Source organism: Gobius niger (assembly GCF_951799975.1).
Source record: "Gobius niger genome assembly, chromosome: 6".
NCBI classification, from domain to species: domain Eukaryota; kingdom Metazoa; phylum Chordata; class Actinopteri; order Gobiiformes; family Gobiidae; genus Gobius; species Gobius niger.
The window spans coordinates 18082081-18103273 of NC_136857.1; the positions used below are offsets into that span (position 1 = coordinate 18082081).

Consider the following 21193-nt stretch of genomic DNA (forward strand, 5'->3'; position numbering starts at 1 on the left):
AAAACATAGAAGGAAGGCACCAGAAACTCTATATTAAGTTATATGTTCTAAAACTTTATACTTGTGGTTATATGAGTCATATTTCTAAAAATTTAAAACTTGATTTCGATGCTAAAGGAAAAACTCAATACTTGATAACAGATTTCCATGAACCTCTTCTCTCCAGTTTGGCTTTGCCCAAGTCTAAAAAACTGGTGACAAAAATGAGATGAAAATGAGAATAAAAATGCAACAAAGGGAGGAAAAAAAAAAAAAAAAAAAGCAACCAAAGAATAACAGTAAAGTGACAAAAATGTGATGAAAAAATGACAAGAATGTGATGAAAAAATGACAAGAATGTGATGAAAAAATGACAAAAATGTACAAAAAAATGACAAAAATGTGATGAAAAAATGACAAGAATGTGATGAAAAAATGACAAAAATGTGATGAAAAAATGACTAGAATGCAATGAAAAAATGACTAAAATTTGACGAACCCCCCCCAAAAATACCAAAAATGTACAAAAAATGACAAAAATGTGATGAAAAAGTGACAAAAATGTGATGAAAAAAAATCACAAAAATTTGACAAAAAATGACAAAAAATGTGATGAAAAAATGTCAAAAAATTGACGAAAAAATGACAAAAATGTGATGGAAAATGTGATGAAATAATAACAAAAATTGATGCAAAAATGCCAAAAAATGTGACGAAAATGTGACAAAAAGGAAAAAGGAAAAAGATCAGTTTAAAGCAGTTTTGTAGGTCTAGGATTTCAAATGAGGTGTTGCACTGACCTATAGACTGCATGCTTTTAGATTTGGGTAAAGCTGCACTGGAGAAAATGCACTTGTTAAGGCAGGGGTTAAGAGGGTAGAAACGCAGTAATCGACTTATTCCATGAACCATTGCTCTTTTGACATCTCCATAGTATCATCCTTACTGTAAAGAATATAATACAATGATAGTAATAGATCTTTTGTCTAGTGGTTCATGTGACTCCAGTTTATTAGTTTACTGCACCAGCCGGTTTTTGGGACGTACTGATCTTGCAACAACCAAAGCTCTAGGGTCAGTTGGCATCTTTACTATTCTGGAAATCTATAATGTAGTCAGCTGTCAGAGTCCATTTGAGTTTCCGTCCTACAAGCCTGGTTCCAGATGCTGTACGTTCAATAGATCTAACCGCAATGACAACATGATTTAGTGATGCTATTCCCAGTGTCCCACTCCTATAGAAGCACATGTGGAACGAGAGCAACACAGGACCCAAACCCTGAGAAGAGGCTCCACAAATTATCTGCATTTATCATGTTGCTCCAGTTACCACTTATACCCCAAGATATATAAGCCCCAGTCACTTTAATGTATGGATGCGAGGGGTGTAAAGTGTGGATATTTACCATTTGTCTTTATTATGAGCCCTGCACACCTGTGAGGCAGATGTAGAAACCTTTTAAAATAAGAAATGAATTATTGAGAGGAACAGGGAGGGTCCTATTCTTTAGCCAAGACCTGACTTTAAAACGTTTGACTCCCAACTATGATTGTTTGTAAAAAAAAAAATAAAAAAAAAAAGAAGTGATCATGTAGCAAAAGCTTATTTCATGCCTCTGTGGAAAAAACTTGGCTTGAAATAGTCTTAAATTTGTGAACTTATGTGGGTCTATGCGAAGTGCCAGCTCATTTGAATACAGTGTAAAATCAATCAACTTCGAAACCGAGGGGACCTTTCTGAGTTATGCTTCTCGCTCAGCGGAGGAGTCGCGCTGTGAAAATATCCTCTGACACTTCAAAGTGAGGAGAAAACCTGCCTCGACCTGGAAATGTGGACCCGTTTGCCGTTTTAGACTCTGGCACTGAAGTGCAGACTAAATTTAGGAAGTGAACTGGAGACTTTGGCTTCAAAGACACAGCGCAAGATCGATCAGATTATTTAAAAAAAAAAAAAGAAAAGAAAAAAAAAAACTCCAGCAGGTCTTTGTTCTGGGTCCAGCACCAGGAAGGTGAAATAAATGTCTCTTTTGATTTTGTAATTCAAACTTTACTTCTAACGTTCATTGTTTAATGAGATTAGTACTTCATCAAAGGGACAGTGCTTTGTGTTATAATCTATGTAAATGTAAACTAGGATGGAAAATCTGATGTAGGTGGATAGAAATGCCAAATAATGACATGCTACTAAACATCCAACAATAACATCATTTTAATGTAACCAAAAACTACAGGCAGTGCATTTGACCCTTTATAGGGCAAACGACTATTGGTAATTTCCGCACACTATACATATGACCTCCCTGCTGCACATCAGTATAAGGTAAAGTGTAGTTGTCACTCAGCCAAACATCATCACCCTACATCACAGATCCCACCTCTGTGGCATCTGACCAATCAGCAGAGACTTCCTCAACTTCCTGTTTTCTCTGAAGTCTGAAAAAGGGCTAAATTATGGACAAATTCATGGTACATTTCTTTACATAACTTGAAAACTAACCATGGTAAGTTGATGAAACTCACACATTTTATTGGTGAATAATTGTGCTAAGTGATGATATATGTGTGGGTTTTGGAGGATGTAGTGAAATGAGTGAAATTACAGCATGAAAAAGGCAGGCACCATATTTGATCATACGTTCACTTAAAACCTAAAGTTAACTAGTTATTTTTTCCATATGTTGCGCCTTTTATTCATACTTACAGTTTTTTCTTGACAAAAAGAACCAATAATCCCTAGGACTATGTTTAAATGTTATGCCAAAGATTATTTTTAGTAAAAACTTTAGGAAAACAATATTGGAGGTGACTGGCCGCGCCCACGGCACGTACATTACAGAAGCTCTTGCCTATAACAGGTTTGATCATTCAAATATCAATATCAGAAAACACAACGTCTCCTGAATACCAGCACCCCCGAGACCTGAAAGTACTTGTGTATGTTTTATATATAAACCTTTTGTATTTTTGTACTACTTAAGGGCAAGGAACCAAATATGGTAACTTTGCTCACATTGATTTTCTGCATGATATTGAACATTTTGAAAAATGTTAAAACAGAACAAGACTTGTGTTGTGTCCCCCAATAAAACTCTTAAGTTGAAATGATTTATTTCAAATTATTTCAATGAGTGCCCTATAAAGGGTTAAAGTACAGGCAATAATTCAAATCCTATCGGAGTTTGCACTTTTCTCTCTCTCATTTCTTTGATCCAAAATCCACCTGGGAACAAACCGAATTTTAATCAAACGTCCTTCAACATAAGCTCTATTCAACAAGCCTCGGATTGTTCTGCATGGCTTTTGAGTGGGAAAATAACATTATTAATCCTCAAACTAACTAAAAGGGGATTACAACAAGCAGTAAAGCGTTCTGAATTTCAACACGTACTAGAAGTTACCGCCGCTTTTGTGCACCGCATTACCTCCGTTGAGAGAAAGGGATTACAGAATTTAAGCAGCATCAAGAGCTGGGACAAATGCCTTTGTGCAAAGCTCCAAGAAAACGCACGGCACTGTACAGTATTTAGTTCAACCGCATTTTCAGAGCAAGTCAAGACAGCATTTAAAAGGATTTATCAAATTCTAACCAATGTTTGGATTTGGGCGCAACAAAAGTGGAGAAATTATTCCATCAAGAGAAACATTTACATGAATTAAACCACAGTTTGTTTAACTTCTTACAGGCTAATTGTGATTGAGGGCTTTGTTGCTGGCAGCTGACGGCGCAGGCAGCAAGTACAGACACAACCAAATGCAATAGAAATCAAGGTATTTGTTTGGAGAAACCTCAGCCACTCTGTTGAATAGATGTTTGGATAAAAGCAGGGAATAGTGTGCAAAGATTTAGTGTGGAGAAACTTTGTAATTAGCTAACTTTAGAGAAGCATCGACGGCTATTACTGGGCAAATTTAGTGCCAATGTATGTGACTGTGTTAACTGTGGCCAATGGAATGCTTATACAAACAATGGAGAATAGCTGTTTTAAAGCAGTACTAAGTAACTTTTTTACCTTAATAAATCGTTTCCGTAGTCCCTCTGGGGGTAATACAAGTGTTAATGGGATGATTGGAGGGTCTTTCATCTCCCCCTGGTGTCTCTGGCCAGAAAACCACAATTGCAACTTTCCTGCCTCCGGGTCGGAGTCACAAATACACACTAATGGAATCACAAAGAAGAAGCTAACAGGCAAAGCTAATTGCGAGCTAGCACCACTTAAACAGTATTTATAGCCAAGTTTGAGTGAAAAAAATATCTCCAATGTGTATGAACAATATCCCTCTCTCCCTTTGTGTTTTCTGTCAGCGTAGTATTTACTCTCATGGACAATCAATGAGTAAAAATCGCAACATGCTACGACACCTGCAGTGGCGCTTATGGCCTCTAGGGGCATCAGTTATTTAGTTCTGCTTTAAAAGTAGTATCAACATAATAGTTGTATCTGTCTCAGCAGTAGTGGCAGACGTAGACTGAGCAACTTGACCCTATTTGAGGTCCACAAAGTTTCACAGTGGGTCCTGGAGCATCTGCAAAAACAGGCCCACAGATTGATAGTGTTTTAATGAAGAGAATGGGATAGTATTTGTGTTTTATCTTGATCATTGTTCAAGAATATTAAACACTGAAATCAATATGAATTACTTACATTTTCCTTAAAAATATACACGTTTTTTCCATTTAAAAATGTTTGTTCTGGTCGTCAATGTATCTTCTGGTAAACAGGGAGAGAAAAGTTTAGAAACCACACTTTGAATGTGACTGACTGCAACAAATGCATCACAGCGCAACATAACAACATGTACTCTTTGATTCTTAAGGTAACGCCTTTTCACCAAATCTTCATACCCCAAGTGTCCATAGCAGCGCTTAATCTTCTCATAATGTGTCTAAGAATGCATAACTAATACCTTTCATACTCGGGGAAGTCAATCCAGGCTTCTGCAGTGAGCCATGTCACGGAGAATAAGGCCTTATGTACAGCAGCTTTGGTGACATGGTGGTGATTGTCTGTTAGTTTTTTACACAAGTTCTGACTTTTGCAAGAGCTGGATTGTAATGGTTCTGATAAAATGTTGTTTAATGGATTGATTTTTATCTGCTTTATTGTAATTTTGGTTATAACTGTGAAGCACCCTTTGCCTTATGTATGAATTACACTCTACAAAATAAACGTGCCTAGGCTTTTCTGACCCAAAGATCGGTGGTGAACCAGTATTTGGTCATGTTTTCTCCAGCTAATGATGAAACTATTTAAAAACTCTGAATTTCCCATAAACATAAAGAAAAAGAACAAAAAGGCTTATAAGTATCATAATAAAAACAATTTCTGCTTCCACTCTGCAGCTCTGCACTTCAGAGGGAATCCTGCCTCATATTTTATTAAATCCATCACAATCCACGCGACAGAGCCAAGTGCGCATAAATATCTTTGCAGAGAGAGATAAATATTGACTTTTAGTGCTATAAACAGACCATTTTTTACCATGAAATTTACTGCAGACCTGGATCCTTTCATTATCAAGGACCAGCTGAAATAACCTCGAATATATCAAACCTCATCGTGTTCTGTTCAGTGTGAGGTCGGAGGAGTGCAGGTGGAATTGACGTGAACGAGCTTCCAAATGGTGATTTATCATATATGTATGTGCCAGAAGAGAATACTCCACAGAAATCACTTTGTTTGGTAAGGTTTATGATGGATTAATGTGTACAGAGCAAAAGGCCAGGTCTGATTCATGTTGCCTTTTCGCAGGTGGGATTCTTCAAATCAAAGTGTCAAAATGAGGTGCAAGAGTTAAACTAAACAGGCCCAAACATGCGTCTAATTTAATCATAATGAAAGTTGTACAGAAGAATAGTTCACTCTGTCATCTTTTTAGTTTCCATTTTTATTTCATTATAATAAAAAAAAATGTAGGTGTGGATTTTGGCACAGCTGCAAAATGCAATCAAACTTTTGACGTTTGAATAATATTGCAAATTATAAAACCTCCATTAATAGGACAAAATGCCTTGCATGTTGCAGCTTGAAGCACAAGCAGAGATAGAAAAATCTGTTTTTGTGCAGTGAATAGAAATACTGTATATACATATATTTTTTCCTTCTAAAAATATCTACTCATGCCATCGTCTCTTAGAAACAGTTGTTACCACATTTAGTAACAGAGCTTTGGAAATTGAATTAAGAGCGCTTAGTATCATAGCAACACGGCTTTTAAGAAAACTGTCCCGGACAAATGACGGCTAAAGCACTCGACCATGATTCTCTAAAGTTCATGTCTTCATCTGGTCTTCATCTCAAGGCCAGACTGACAAACAGACTTTTCAATCCTATCTGAATTTGCCATGCACAATAGTTTTACTGGAGGTGTGTGCCTCCACTTCTGATGTGAATTTACACATTTTCACAGTAATGTTACACAGCCTCCCAGAGGCGTATGTCCAAAAGTCAACTATGCTGTAGAAAGCAGGGTCATGTACCTACTAAGGTTAAAAAATTGAAGCACCCCCTCCAGCAGATGGTGCCCTAGGCAGCCGCCTAGGTAGCCTATGCCCAGTGGCAGTGTATGCTCGCCCATACACTACGTGACCCAAAAAAAAAAGATCACATGCTCCAATATTTCGCAGGACCTGCCTTTAGATTTGAGTACAGCACACATTCACTGTGGCTTTGTATCAATGAGCTTCTGCAATGTCAAAATATCCAGTGCTTCACCAAGATCTTGTATTGAGGATGGGAGAGTGTGACCACTGTGCAAAGCCTTCTCCAGCACATGCCAAGATTCTCAATGGGATTTAGATCTGGACTGTCAAAATTCTCCCTTTGGTCAGGCAGTGAATGCCCACTATTTGAACATGTAGAGTGGCTGACCTCTTTCGACACGTGTCCTGTGGGTCTCAGCTGAAGAGAGTAGAGCACGTCCTTCCCTCCAATGAACAGCCGATCGCGATACTCGTCCAAAAACACGGAGGAGACAGGCAGCTGCCCCTGATGTCCACTGAAGACCAGGGAGCGGTTAGAGGACACCAGATCTGTCGAGAGACCAGAGGAAGGAGGTGAGTTTGGACAAACAAAACTTCAAAAGGGCAGTAAGTAATCGGTCTGCCATGACACAATGATATGATATTCAAATGCAAGCCTTAGAGCGCAACAGAAATCCAGGCAAGGATTTCAGGTATTTTTTATATTAAATGTGAAAATGAGTAAGATATTTACATTCTGAACCAGAAATGAACAGCGTTACGCTCCAATGCAGTCCGTGTGATGTGACTGTAATTATTGCCGTTATCGGAGTACGTTTAATTGTTGAGGTGTCAGTCAAATCCTCCCCAGCTTCCAAAGACACGCGTCTATTAAATTAATATTCTAAAGTAGCATTAAGTGTGTGAATATTTAGTAGCCATGAATGCTCGCTCGGTTTCTGTGCCTGTTTCATGCCCCGATTAAGTGACATTATCCAGGAAGTTACGGGACTCGAGCCTACAGATGCAAAAGAAAAAGATGAATGCTTGAAAATAGTAACTAATTGGTCCCATATTCTGAAAATACATGTGATTTAATGTGAGAAGTGGGTTCCAGGACGGTTGCAGCTAATTTCATAGAAAGATCACAGCCACTGGTGCAGCGGGTGTCCAGAGTTACGCCCGGATCTCTGATTAGTCATGATGAGTGCGATACCACCTGTCTCAACACAGACCCCCTCTGTACTCCTGATTAAATACAAATAAACCTGCATATCTAGTTACATGTCCAAATTGAGCTAATTTAACAAGCAAGAATCTGCCTGTGCCAGACACTCACCCCAGAGTAACACGAGCCTGTTAAATTGGGCGCATAAACTGTCTGCAATAGATCATTCACACTCATTCATTAGTTCCACTGCACATATTCTCAAGTATCACTCATTTGTAGAATATATTAGCTGAATGTAAACAACTATGTCCTCAAAGCTGACAGATTATTGTTCACTTTAGTGGCAAATTGTAACTGTGTTACAATTGTAACTAATTGTATTGAATGAATGTGGGGGGAAAAGACATGGAAATTTGGATTGCTTTCAGTTTTCATTTTTCATGAACACGATTAAAGGGATATTTCAGGATTTTTGACATAGGGCCTCATTTCCTAGTTATCCAGAGTGTTGTTGATTTCTCGAGAATTTTTTTTTTTTTTTAATTCCTGCAGACCTTTTATTTCAAGAGTTTAGTGATGCTAGGCTAGTGCTAGGCTAGTGCATGTCTATGGTAACTAGTAGCCTGCATTAAAAACAGTCTGACAAAAGCACAGTGCACCTGAGGCAAATCACTTAAAACACCAGACTACCGATATAAATGTCTGTGTTGACTGAATCATTTTTTAAATAAAACCATTTTGCATTTAAAATAACTTATATTTGAGCAGCATCAGCTTCCTGGTTGTAAGCTACGCAGCGGCGGAGTGATCTGCTCGGTTACCGGATCTACAGTAGTTTGTTTACCTGCGGCCAGCATTACTACACGTGGAATTCACAAAGGAGGTTTCTACAAATCAGATATGGCAACATTTGGAGGACTACCCCATGATTTCAAAGAGGTTTTTAATGCAGGCTACTAGTTACCATAGACATGCGCTAGCTTAGCACTAGCCTAGCACCACTAAACTCTTCCTTTACAACGTCTGCATGAATTAAATATATATATATATATATATATATATATATATATATATATATATATATATATATATATATATATATATATATATATATATATATATATATATATATATATATATATATATATATATATATATATATATCTAGAAATCAACAACACTCTGGATAACTAGGAAATGAGGCCATGTGTCAAAAATCCTGAAATATCTGAGACGTTTCACTTTTACTTACCATGTTCTGTCCTCTTTTAGACTACTGTCTTGTTTAAAAAAAAAACTTGGTGATAGTTTAGTTCTCTTTTACGTCTGGTTATGCCCTAGTTTATGCCGAATTCGTCCCACGATTTGGCCAAGTTCTTTCAGTGGCCAAAGGGACTACACTTGCTCTCTGGTTGGTTTCTGGCAGCTCAAATAGACAAGAAGTGTCTGTTCATGGAGTCCAACAAGTGAGCCAATCATTAATCGTATTAAGTACTAGCCCTGCAATTACCCAACATCAAATCCATACCAGGTTCAGCCAGGACAGTTTCCAATTCTTTACGCTACACGCAAGATGACAAAATGAATCTAAATCCCTGCATTCGGGCCAAGTCAAAACATCTTCCAGGCTTACATACTGCTCTAATACAAACCATCAGAGCCAAGTCAGGCCAGGACAGCGCCTCAAATCTACGGCACAGCTTCGCCAAAACAAATTACCCAGTGCTACTGTGAGCTGGCCCCGGTGCCCCCCTCCCCCTCCATAAACAACATGATCCAGGTCTAAGTTGGGCTGGATCAATAAGAGGGAGTGGAGGGAGGGGGGGATGCACCTGGCTCTGGTCTTGCGACAGAAGCCTCACAGTTAGAGGTCGATGGTTTGACTCTGTAGGAGGCGCTCAGTGCGAGGTCAAAGCAGGTTCAGACAGACGCGGGGTGCCTGCTTTCTGACAGTGAAGTGGGCAGTAAACTCACTGGAATATGCACTCATATCGGTAAAAAGCAACTGCATGAAAAAGAAAAACTGGGAGCAATGTGTAAAAAGATCGATTCTATGTCCACTTTTCATCGGCCTGACAGGAGTGTTCGTCTTCACCCATGAGCACACACTAACACTGGTGTATAAACAGACGGGGCCTATCATTGCCTCTCAGTGCAGAGTGAGGAGCCGCTGATAGCCCGGCCAATCACTTCACAACAACATGGCTGCTTTTAGAGACGTTTTTTTAGAAGGCCATTTTGTACAATTTTGTTAAAAAAAAAAGAAAATAGTTTGACTCTGGGATGGATTTTTGTGGCATTTTGGCCCAGTTTATTGTTGTACCTTTTTGTGCATTTGACCCTTGTTTTACTGAACTGCGAGGGCAGTCACAGAACTAGGATTGTTTGCTGCAATAAGGCAGTTTTAGATTTCTCCAGTTCAGATTTACCCAAATCTACAAGCCAAAAAAAGTCAAAATAGCAACAAAAACAAGGATGAAAATGCAAAGAAAGAGCGACAAAAACCTGACCAAAAAGTGACAAAAATGCAATAAAAGTAACAGAAAAGTGACAAAAATGTGGAGCGAAAATGTGGGGGAAAACACGACGAAAAAGCAATGGGAAAAAAAACTGGCCAATAGGCTGTACCCTTTTAGATTTGGGTAAAGCTGAACTTGGTGAAACAGTAAATAAACATTGCTTTTCCCATTATGATTTTATCTGTTTTCCTGCAATGTTATGCAACTGTGAAGCACTTTGAATTGCCTTGTGCATGAATTGTGCTCTACAAATTAACTTGCGTTGCCTGCCTTGCCATGATAAAGGAATACAAGACCGGACTTTTACATAAACCACAGCTTCAGCAGATAAAATGCTTTCCAGTCTACTACGAGTCAACACATAAAAACTTTCCAAATATTTCCCCAAATTCCAAACAATGGTGCTCATTGCCACAGTAGTGTCTGTAGACCAGACAATGAAAAAGTCCCATGACATTCATAGAGACTGCCATTTCAATAAAATTTCAATTGATTGCTCTGCCCAAGGAGCAGCTTTTTATTTTTATTCAGGTCACATCAGAAAACCCAGAGGGAAAATATCCAGATAGAGAGGAAACATCACTCCACTGAAAGCAATAGTGTTTTAATTAGGACGATAGAAAACAGTGTACGAAATAAAATGAACACACTTCACATTTTAAGCAACAAGTACGTAAGTCAAACAACCTCTGCACCACATTATACTGTGCAAACAGAAATGAAGTTGCATTATAAATCAATCTGATTATCCTCATTACATGATAATTAAGAACAGCTTCAATGCCAGTGTCTCCATAACGCCCTTGTAGTAGGATTCCCTCGTGAACCCATTAGCCAAGTCACACTGGAGGAATGAGCCCAAAGTAAAACAGTTGCAAAACTTCCAAACTAATGCAAAAGAAATAATGAGGGGGCACGATGAGAACCGTGTGCAGCTGAGACAAAGGATTGGTTTGGACTGGTGCATCTGTGCAGCAGGAGACAGTAATGGGCAGAGAAAGGCACAGACACACAGAGACGCCTGACAGAGTTATTGAACCTGGCACAAGCCGCACACGGAGAGAGAGCGAGAGAGAAGCTCCTGCTCTGGATCTCATTATTAGGACCACATCAGAGAGAACACATGGTGCCGAGTGTTGTGGTAACAATAAGGGCTGATGGGATTTGTGACTTACAACAAAATATTGTGCGCAGCAGCCTTGGACCGGGACCAGAGTCGGGAAATTATAAACTATATAGAAAAAGCATATAATGTTTTCAGTGCGCCCTATATCTGAGGCAGGAGTCGCTCCACACGTCTCTAGCGGCGTCCAGCTCTTTCCACACAGCTCCTTGGCGTGTGACGACTTTATGACCTTTGAGCGAGTGATGAAAACTGACAAGACAGCTGCTTGTCTTTGTGTCTGCTCCCGAATAGACGAAGCACAGACATTGAGCTAAGACGGTGCACCAAAATGGTAATCCCTATGATACGATATCAAAAAGGCTTGAGGAGGTGAAAGTTCGGGCTTTGTGCTTCATTATTCCATTACACACACTACAGAACACTAATGGAAGAGGATTCATCTTGTGTATCAATTAGAGCTCACTCATATTTGACCTGACATGATGATAGTATTCGAGGTGCTCAGTGTTTGGTTTAGTTCAGCTGTTTTCGCCTAAACACTGTCATACGTACACCACACGCACTGGTCTGTGTGAGCATTTCACATTTCACTTCTGTTTCTCGTAAATCACTCAGAGCTCACACAAATCCCCCACAAATATGCCGCACGCAAATACCGCAACTGTAATACCTCAGCGTATAATGTACACAGAAAGCGCACACAAAAAGGAAAGGGGGACTGACAGATACCGAGCACCACTTCTTACACACTGACTCCTGAACTTCTCATTCCAGTTTTGACAAATTGCATGAGTGAAAAATTATGGGGATGATTTTCTGGGGAGGTGAAGAGAGTGGGACATTTCTGAACCACCGTAGAACTTGATCAAACAGTGGGTACATCCTGGATAAGAGACACCACATTAGGACCCCTCTTTTTGATATACAACATATCTCACATTCCCATCTCCCCACGTCCATATCACTACGTGTCCTCCGCAAGGGAAACCGTCCACATCTGCTGAAGTCTGTCGTCGTCAGACGCTCTGAGGGGAGAAACCACGGCCCCTCGCTGAGAGATCCTCTGCTTATTTGCGTCTTTATGTCAGTTTGTCATCGCCCCGACGGGAATGTGATCACAAAACGCTGGCATTGGGCCTTTCATCGGCAAACGCAGGGCTGACAAGTGCAAGATACAACATGAACTTTACACCCGAAGAGGAATATGATTATTAAAAACTGAGGACAGATTTGTACAAAATAAAGTTAAACATGGCGGCAGTGGTTCCGTTGGGGTCGTCTCTCGTTATCAAAAAGGTCGTAATTCAATCCCTGCTCTAAACTGTGCATACTGTACGTTTGTGTGTCCTTGAACTGCACCCACTTAACCTTGATAGTTGCTCACAAAAAACTGTAGAGAATGACTGACCATCCATCCATCCATCCATCCATCCATCCATCCATTTTCTTCCACTTTTCCATTGGCGAGTCGTGGGGACAGCTGTTGGAGCTGCTCAAATCACATTGCACCAGCCAGAATGACTGACTAATGCAATTTAAAGCAACTTTGAGTCTTACCCTTTCTACTCTTAAACATAGGTCACCAAAGTCCTTATATGGGGCTGACTGCAATACGATGCTGTGCGTCATCTTCTGAAAGTAGAACTTAGATCAGTGAAGCATGATATGCTAAATCCTAAACGTATGTCATGCTAGTTGGTCCTTTTCATGAGGACATGAAAAATGCACTATTTTACCTTATTCGAATGCCCCTATAAGGGAAAGCAAGTTTGTTTCCCTTGCATCACACACCACTACTGTAGCTGCGCCCAGTCTAATGTGACAGATGGTTTGCAGTTCTCCGTGTACATATAGTTTCTTCTCAATATGAAGTTATGGCTGAATTGGTAGCATTACTTTTAACTTTTCCTTATGATACCAAGTAAAAAAAAAAAACAAAAAAACATTCTGAATGCCATATTTCAAAGCGAAACTTGAGCGTAACCCATGAAGCTGTCGCGAAAGCCCCGCACCTGTGCTTACATGCTTTGTTAATCTCAGTGGCAGTTCATTCATGGACAAATTGCACCCAGGCTGTTTGTAATCTTCTCCAAGCTCCATAAGTCACCTCTTTGCACCGGCCCTCACACTTGGGGTGATACGATCTATTTGTATTGGCTTACTGTGAGAAAGAACCCATCTGAGGCCTATTACACTCTGGGGCCCAATACTCACATGCCATCAGGAATCAATAAGTCACGCTCCGGTCTGATCCATCTTCTCAGTGCGCTAAATCCACTGTCAATTTCATCTGCAAACATTTCTCTGTGCCGTTTTTGTTTGGTCGGGCCCAGATACATAAATACAGTCCCGTGCAAGCAAATAGGGCCTCTTTACAGCCATTAGCGAGGATTCATTTCATGGAGGTTGTATATTGTTGAAGAAAGCGCAGTATTTGAGGAATCTGCTGAGTACATAGCATGTTGCCCACTGCAGAGTCTCCCACTTCACCCACAAAGAAATCTGTTCTGACTTTGCAACTATTAACTACTAATAGTGCTACTATAAAACCAAGCAGTCAGCAGGATAAGATCATTTAGTAGAAATAAACTGGAAAAAAACAGTGTGTACATAGTTTAAAGTCTGAATTGGTTGTCATTAGCATCAAAACTGATCGACGATGGACTTTTAAAGCAGTACTAAGTAACCTTCTGGGGGTAATACAAGTGTTAATGGGATGATTTAGGGGGGGTCTTTCATCTCCCCCTGGTGTCTCTGGCCAGAAAACCAATTGCAACTTCGCTGCCTCAATACACACTAATGGAATCACGAAGGAGAAGCTAACGGGCTAACGGGCAAAGCTAACTGCGGGCTAGCGCCACTTAAACAGTATTTTATTTACAGCCAAGTTTGAGTGAAAAAAAATGTTCTCCATTGCGTAATTGGATGTACAATATCCCTCTCTCCCTTTGTCTTTTCTGTCAGCGTAGTATTTACTCTCACGGACAATTAATGAGTAAAAAAATGCAACATGCTACGACACTTCTAGGGGCATGAGTAACTTAGTTCTGCTTTAATATACAGTTTGGGTGTAACGAAGTAAGTGGTAAGTGAAAAACATCAGCTTTTTTGACACTATAGTAAGAGTAATATGGCTACTGTCAGAAATAGCTGCTGTCCAGTCCCTAAATGCTTTTTCAGATTGCGAATGCCATGTGCATTAGCAGCTCATACACATCAGTTATGGTCCAGATAAGACATACTGACCTAATCCCGTGTGACTGATGAGCGAAGACAGAGGGAAGCCTGGGATTTCCTACAACCTGCCTCTGCCTCTCTCTGAAACTGCTCGCTCCCTTTAGAAACAATTCCCGATAGTCACCCACATTCCGGGGCATGTACGGTATAAGACTTGGGACTTTGTTTTATTGGCCCACACTTCAGTCGGTTTATCCTTTGCCGGCTGTTTTCTGTAAACTGTTTATGTGATGAATGGGAAGTCTTTTTTCTGATGCAAAGCAAACCTGTCTGGCACCAAGAAGGACAAGACGAAAGAAAGAACCCTCGGTGGGGCTTAAAAGGTTATACTAAAATATGTACACACAATTAAGAACAGAAACATATTAAAGATAACACTTCCAATAATCTTTCCAGTCCACTGACCCTCGACGATCTATTTGCTTAAGCGCGTACAGGGCTCCCAGAGCAAACGTCCAGAGGAAACCCACAGCAAATTATGTTTTCACATCTCAGTGGGAATAAGAGAGTGGAACCAGTAAGTCTTAGCTCTGACCACAAGATCCCAGCATGCACTTGGCTTACAGTAATGTAACCAGCAAGTCCAAGTGCAACACAATTCAGCACGTCTCTCTGCTTTACAGTATGAAGGGTTTCTTAGAGGCTGGTCATTTGTTCGAAGAGTTTAAAGTCAAACTCCAGTTGGCGTCTGTGGCTGCTCGTGGGTTATAATGGCTTTTAATTGCTCTGCGTTTGGTCACAGTGGAAATAATGGTCCTGTAGTTCAAGTTGGCCAAGAGTATAATGTCATGTATTGATAAAACAGTTGGTTTATGGACTGACAGCGTTACCAAAACTGTTTCCCAGCTTGGTTTGATACGATCAGTTTGCAAGGAGGTGATGCAATGGACAATTTTATATTCGACACGTACACATTCAGTGAGAGAAGGGATTAACTAAAAATGAGGTAATATTCTAATTTCTTTTTCAGTCATTTTGTGGCTCATCTCCACTGAAAACAAGCACATCTCATTACATTACACTGCAGCTCTGAAGGTATTATTAAAGACTTGTACAATAATAGTCTGCGGGATGGGTCATGCCTCCGGGGAGCAGAGCAGTGTTGTTCTTTGGGTGTGTTCATGTGTCCAAAGTTTAGGCAAATAGTTTCTCTACATGTTCCTGTGTAGCTGAGGATCCTCTGCTGTGGATTGTCAAGTGTAGGTTATTTTTGGCACATGTCTCATCGTGATTGAACGGCCTGTACTTTGCCAAATATATCAAATATGTCTTCGCCAACAACATTAAAACAGATAGAAGATACAGTGCATAGTTTGTGCAGTTTTTATGTATAATTAAGACCAAACGGCAAATTGAAGTTGACAGCGCAGACATTATTCAGTAGAGAATATAACGATCCAATAGCCATATGTGTATTCTCGAATCCTAATATGGGAAAGTTTAATGATTACTGTTTGCAATGAATGGAAAACATCTTCTCAAACTCTTTGACCAGAAGTTTCGACAATAGCAGATAGTCCCGGTCCGTGCACTTCCCTTTGGTCCCCTCTCCCTTCTTCCTAATCCACACGACAGAGGCTCAAAGCTGCATTGTCTCTGTATGAACCTCCCAAACCTCTGCTTCTCAAAGACCCCAGTGTTAGCTTCACCCCTCTCTCCTGCGCTTTCATCCGCCCTGTCTGTCACTCTCTCATCTCTCCCTACACTTTTCAAACCCCGTGTTCCCTTCCTTTCTCCCCACCGCCCCTCACCCCTTTATCTGGTGTCGCAGCGGTGCCGTGACCTCTGTGGTATTCCTGCTCCGGTCTTTCACTGGTTTACCATTAGTTTGCTGTTCACAGATATTCATTCACTGCCTCCTCATTCAGAGTCCATTCATGCCTCTTGCGTTCGCTGCCAGGTTCACATGTTTAAATCCACATTGGGTCTTTTCGCTGGTATCACATGTGCTGGGGCTGCTGCTTCAGTAAAAAAAAAAAAAAAAAAAGTGATTTGAATGGATTTTATTGAGTCTTCTAAAGGCACAGGTGACACTATCTTAGAAATAATATATGGGGATTAATAAAGAATAAAGAATGGCAAACAAAGTGTTAAATTTCCATGTGCTTCGGAATTTGACAAAACTACTTTTACATAATTGTCATTTTAACTATGACAAAAATGAATCAAGCTACTTTCCATGACTGATTATTAGTGGAGCTAATGGCTGGTACTAGAGATGCACCGAATCCAGCTTTTTTACTTCCGATACCAATACTGGGGGTTTGAGTATCTGCCGATATCCGATATTAACCAATACGAAGAGACTTTCTTACAAGTGGCTGTTGTGAATGGTCCTCTTTTTTCCAGTGCCAGGTCTTATTGTTTTCTTGTTAACGACATGCTACATAGGCGCATTCCTGTACATCGATTAATCAACTAATGGAAAAACATTACACAAGGATCACTGGACTTTTCTACATGAAATTAAACAGCTCACATAATAATAATAATAATTGTCTGATCACTACAACGTGTTAGATTAGTTATTCTCTAACTGCCCGGCCACTGCAGTAGTGGCTATTTAATCGATTTAAGTGATCAAATTAAAATTCCTGTCCCAGCTTTGATTAGTTGACGCTTACATTAGCAAGCTGTCGCTAGCAATAGCATACTGTTGCTAGCTGCAGCATTTTGCGTGGTGATAAACAATATGTTTGTTTGCAGAGAAAGAGTAGTTATGTGCTTCAAAATGAGGGACAGCATGTCCATATAGGGTCCATGCACGCAAATGACACGTGACTTCCAAGTGGATTCTAAGTCGGCGCTTCCTTATCCTGTCTCCGTTATTTCCCTAAGACGTCTTGTGTAAATAAATAATTGGTTCAAGGAAACATCACTGACAGTGAGATACTGATCCGAAGTGACTCGTGTAAAAACGTTACTTTAGATGTAGATTCTTGACAACAGGAAACGTTAGGATTTTTAATCTCAGAGCTAATGGCTAGTAGCAAAAAACAACAACACAATAATTAAATGTCTAAAAAGTATTTACACTAAAGACAGGCCGGTTATGTTTTGAACAGACTCAGTTCAAAACATTGTAGCTATTTTCATTTTTAATTAGTGTTAGTGTCAATTCAACCTGAAAAGACTCACATAAACAGAATGACGGTATGAGTGCTTTCTTACCGAACATGAATCGTTATTGGGGCTCAGACCCCGGCGGAAGAAGTTTGAACGAACGATATGGAATGCATGGCATCGATGAATGCAGGATCTTCCCCGGAGCCTGGACCCTGGTGGTGGTAAGAGACCTGGGTTGGCCAATCGATGACGAGCAGTGCCGAGGAGAAGCCAGGCAAACGGCTGAGTGATTGACCAGGGAGCTTACAAAGGGGATCCTGTGCGATGAGCGGCTGGTGAGGGGATGAGCAGCTGCTGTGATTGGCTGTCATGAAGGTGCGGCTTGAGCGGGGTCCGTGATTGGATGATTGGAGTGAGCTGCCGGTGATGAGGTAATGAATGGATGCAGCTGGTAGGTCTTCCAGGGTGAATTTGCGCAGAAGCTTCATGACAAAAACACTTACCGTGATGAGCACGGACGTTTCCTCCGGTGAATTCTTTGCTCCTGACGTGATGTTTATAACATGATGCTAGCGACATCAGTAACTCACTGTCTGCCATGGAATCTTGAGCTATTTCCTTTTTTAGACAAGATCTCATAGGGAAATAACGGAGACAGGATACGCACACGCCAACATAGGATCCACTCTGAAGACACTCGCGTACATATAACCTATTGTGTTTTTAAAACGTTGAGAGCCAAAACAGATATCACTTCAGTATCGGATATTTGTAGCCGATACCCCATATCGTATTTTCTTTCCAGTATCGGCTCCGATATCTGGATCGGTGCATCCCAACATGGTACTAGTAGATTGTATGTATATAGAGCAATACTAGTTTGCTACTTTACATGACATGTGAACTCCAAGCAAGTAGGCCGAACAAGGGGCCCAGAGTGCTAACCATTCAGTCACTGTGTCGCCTGATATACCGCCAGAACTCCTTCAATGGTCAATCAATAAGCCCTTTGGCTCGAATGGTGAATAGTTTTCTCCATCAGAGGCTCTTGCAGTCTCGTCGGTGCTTATCTGGGAGCTCCTTCTGCGTGACGTCTCTGTAGCACACACCTGTCATTCCTGTTATCACACGTCCAGGACACATCTGCACTTATCACCACATGTCCATCTGCCTCTGCTCTGATCTGGTCGCGGGTTTATCTCAAACACTTCCATCTCTCACACCCGCTCTCTGGTCTCCTCGCTAATCCGGCCTGTCTCCTCTGAGCTGCTCTTATCTGGCGGACACATAAGAGGACACGCTGACACTGGACCAAAGATTTGAATCACACAGATGTCTGCAGCTGATAGTAACAAAAATAATGTCAAGGACTTTATTTTGTCGGGAGCTCTGAAGATAAATTAATTACTTCAAAGACACAAATTTGGAGACGTCTAAATCCAGCACCTTTTTTATTTAAGCTACGGCACACAACCACCTGTTCCATTTGTCATTAAATCTGATTTGACTTAGAAATACGCAACATTACACGCACCATATCCATCATAAATAAATGTCATATTTTTAAAGCCTTAAAATTATTATTTCCCTCGTTTATTCATCTGAAAAATCCATCAACCCTTAACATTGACTCAACAATACCTCCGATTGTGCTTCAGCCTTTGAACACTCATTTCTTGTTGTAAACCTCTGGACATGTCTCATAAACTCTAAAGCTCTGGGCATCAGGACTCCGGGACACAGTTCACAGGCAATGCACCTTCTCCAAACACAGAAATTGAAACATATGTCAACCATTACTAAAACAGTAAAATCTCGCACACGTCTTTTCAATACTCCTGCTTGTAGCTCACAGTGAACAAGAGCGCAGGATATGCCAACTGGCCCGCACGTAAACCTTTACTTTTCTCCTGTTGGTTTCCTCTTTTTACAGTAACGTCGTGGATTTCCAAAAGTGATGGGATTCCAGGCAGGCCAAAAATCTGGGAGCGCTTACGGCTTCGGTGGAAAAAATTATAACGATCGCCATGATTGCGAGAAGTTCAGAGGGAGGAGATGGAAATGAATCACTGGTGGTATAAGTTACACTTGTTGAGGATCAATTAAATCAGAAAGTGGTCGTTTTGTAACTGGGAGGTCGGTAGTTTGATCCCAGCTCCACCCGTCGTCGTGTTTTTGGCCACGATTTCTCGATTCAGAATCGCTGTTTTTGATCGACGCAATTCGTGAAATCACAAAATTGTCATTCATTTTCTGTCTCCATAAGATTTTATCAAGTTTGAAACCTGGTAACGCTGTAGTTTAGATACAAACGTAGCTCAGCAGTTCATATTTCAGTCTTCTCAGTATTGTGCGAGATGTGAGGTACTTTATCGATACTTTTTTCGATACAAATACTGAATTATTTGTCATATAGAACCAGAAAACTGATTAATAATGTTCATTTATTCCTTTTCCTTCCATTTAGTTTCTTTTGCATTTGCATCATTTGTTCGAGGTGAAACAACCAAAACATTTCTTTTAGTTTAGTTTAGTTTAGTTTAGTTTAGTTTAGTTTAGACCAGTTATTAGAGCATAAAAGACACACTCATGCCCTAAAAGGAGTAGGCTGAAATAAACAATGCAAAAAAATAAAATAAATAAAAATAAAGATTTTCTTATTTCCCCCCTATTTTTAGAAGAAGAAGAAGAAGAAGAAGATCTTTATTTATATAGCGCCTTTCACAGACATGTAGTCACAAAGCGCTTTACATGAGACAATTGTACATTCACTCCACTGGTGGTAAACTACGTTTGTAGCTTCAGTTTCCCCTGGGGGAGACTGTCAGAAGCGCTTTCGCGACTACACACGTCTGCGCCAACGGACCCTCTGACCACCACCATACATTCACTCACACACATCATTCATCCTGGCCTATTGTGCATGTTTTTAGTGGTAGGGGAAACCGGAGTGCCCGGAGGAAACCTACGCAGACACGGGGAGAACATGCAAACTCCACACAGAAAGGCCCGTCCAGGTGGGAATCGAACCCGGACCTTCTAGCTGTGAAGCCAGAGCACTAACCGCTGCGCTACCGTGCCGCCCAACATATCCACTTTTTTCCCAAATGTTCTACTTTTATTTTCTATTTTCCCAAATAGTTCGAATTTTCCCCAATTTTTCCATTTTATTCCAATATTTTCTTCAATTTTTTCACTTTATTTTTTTTTCTGTTTATTTTACCAAAATGTTCAATTCCCCTCCCCTTTTTTTCCTCTCTTTTTCCCCCCAATTTTGCCCCCAATTTCCCCCTTTTTTTTCTCCAATTATTTTTCCAATTCTTTTTTTCCCACATTTTCTCCAAAATGTACCCCCAATTTCTCCCTTTCCCCCCAAATTTGTTTTCCAATGTCTGTTCCACTTATTTTGTATTACATTTTGATGACCAACAGCATCAAAACTTGAATATGAAAATGTATATTTCTTTTCGGTACCTCTTTTTCGATAACAGTTTGGTATTGTCTAAGGACTATGTGTCAAAGTCAAGGCCCATGGGCTGCTTGAGATGACTTAAAGAGGGGGTATTATGCTTTTTTCAATCACATAGCACCAGTCTATAGCACACTACAATGATGACGAAACCTTCTGTTGGTCT

General features: G+C 40.3%; 1 protein-coding gene across 1 annotated transcript in view; it reads right to left on the reverse strand.

The window, feature by feature from the left end:
• Positions 1-21193, reverse strand: part of sema3bl (sema domain, immunoglobulin domain (Ig), short basic domain, secreted, (semaphorin) 3bl) — a 67439-nt gene that overhangs the window by 38600 nt on the left and 7646 nt on the right. The window contains exon 2 of the mRNA XM_079557764.1: positions 6849-7009. Coding sequence (XP_079413890.1) covers positions 6849-7009 — 161 coding nt within the window. The remainder of the gene's footprint in view (positions 1-6848; positions 7010-21193) is intronic.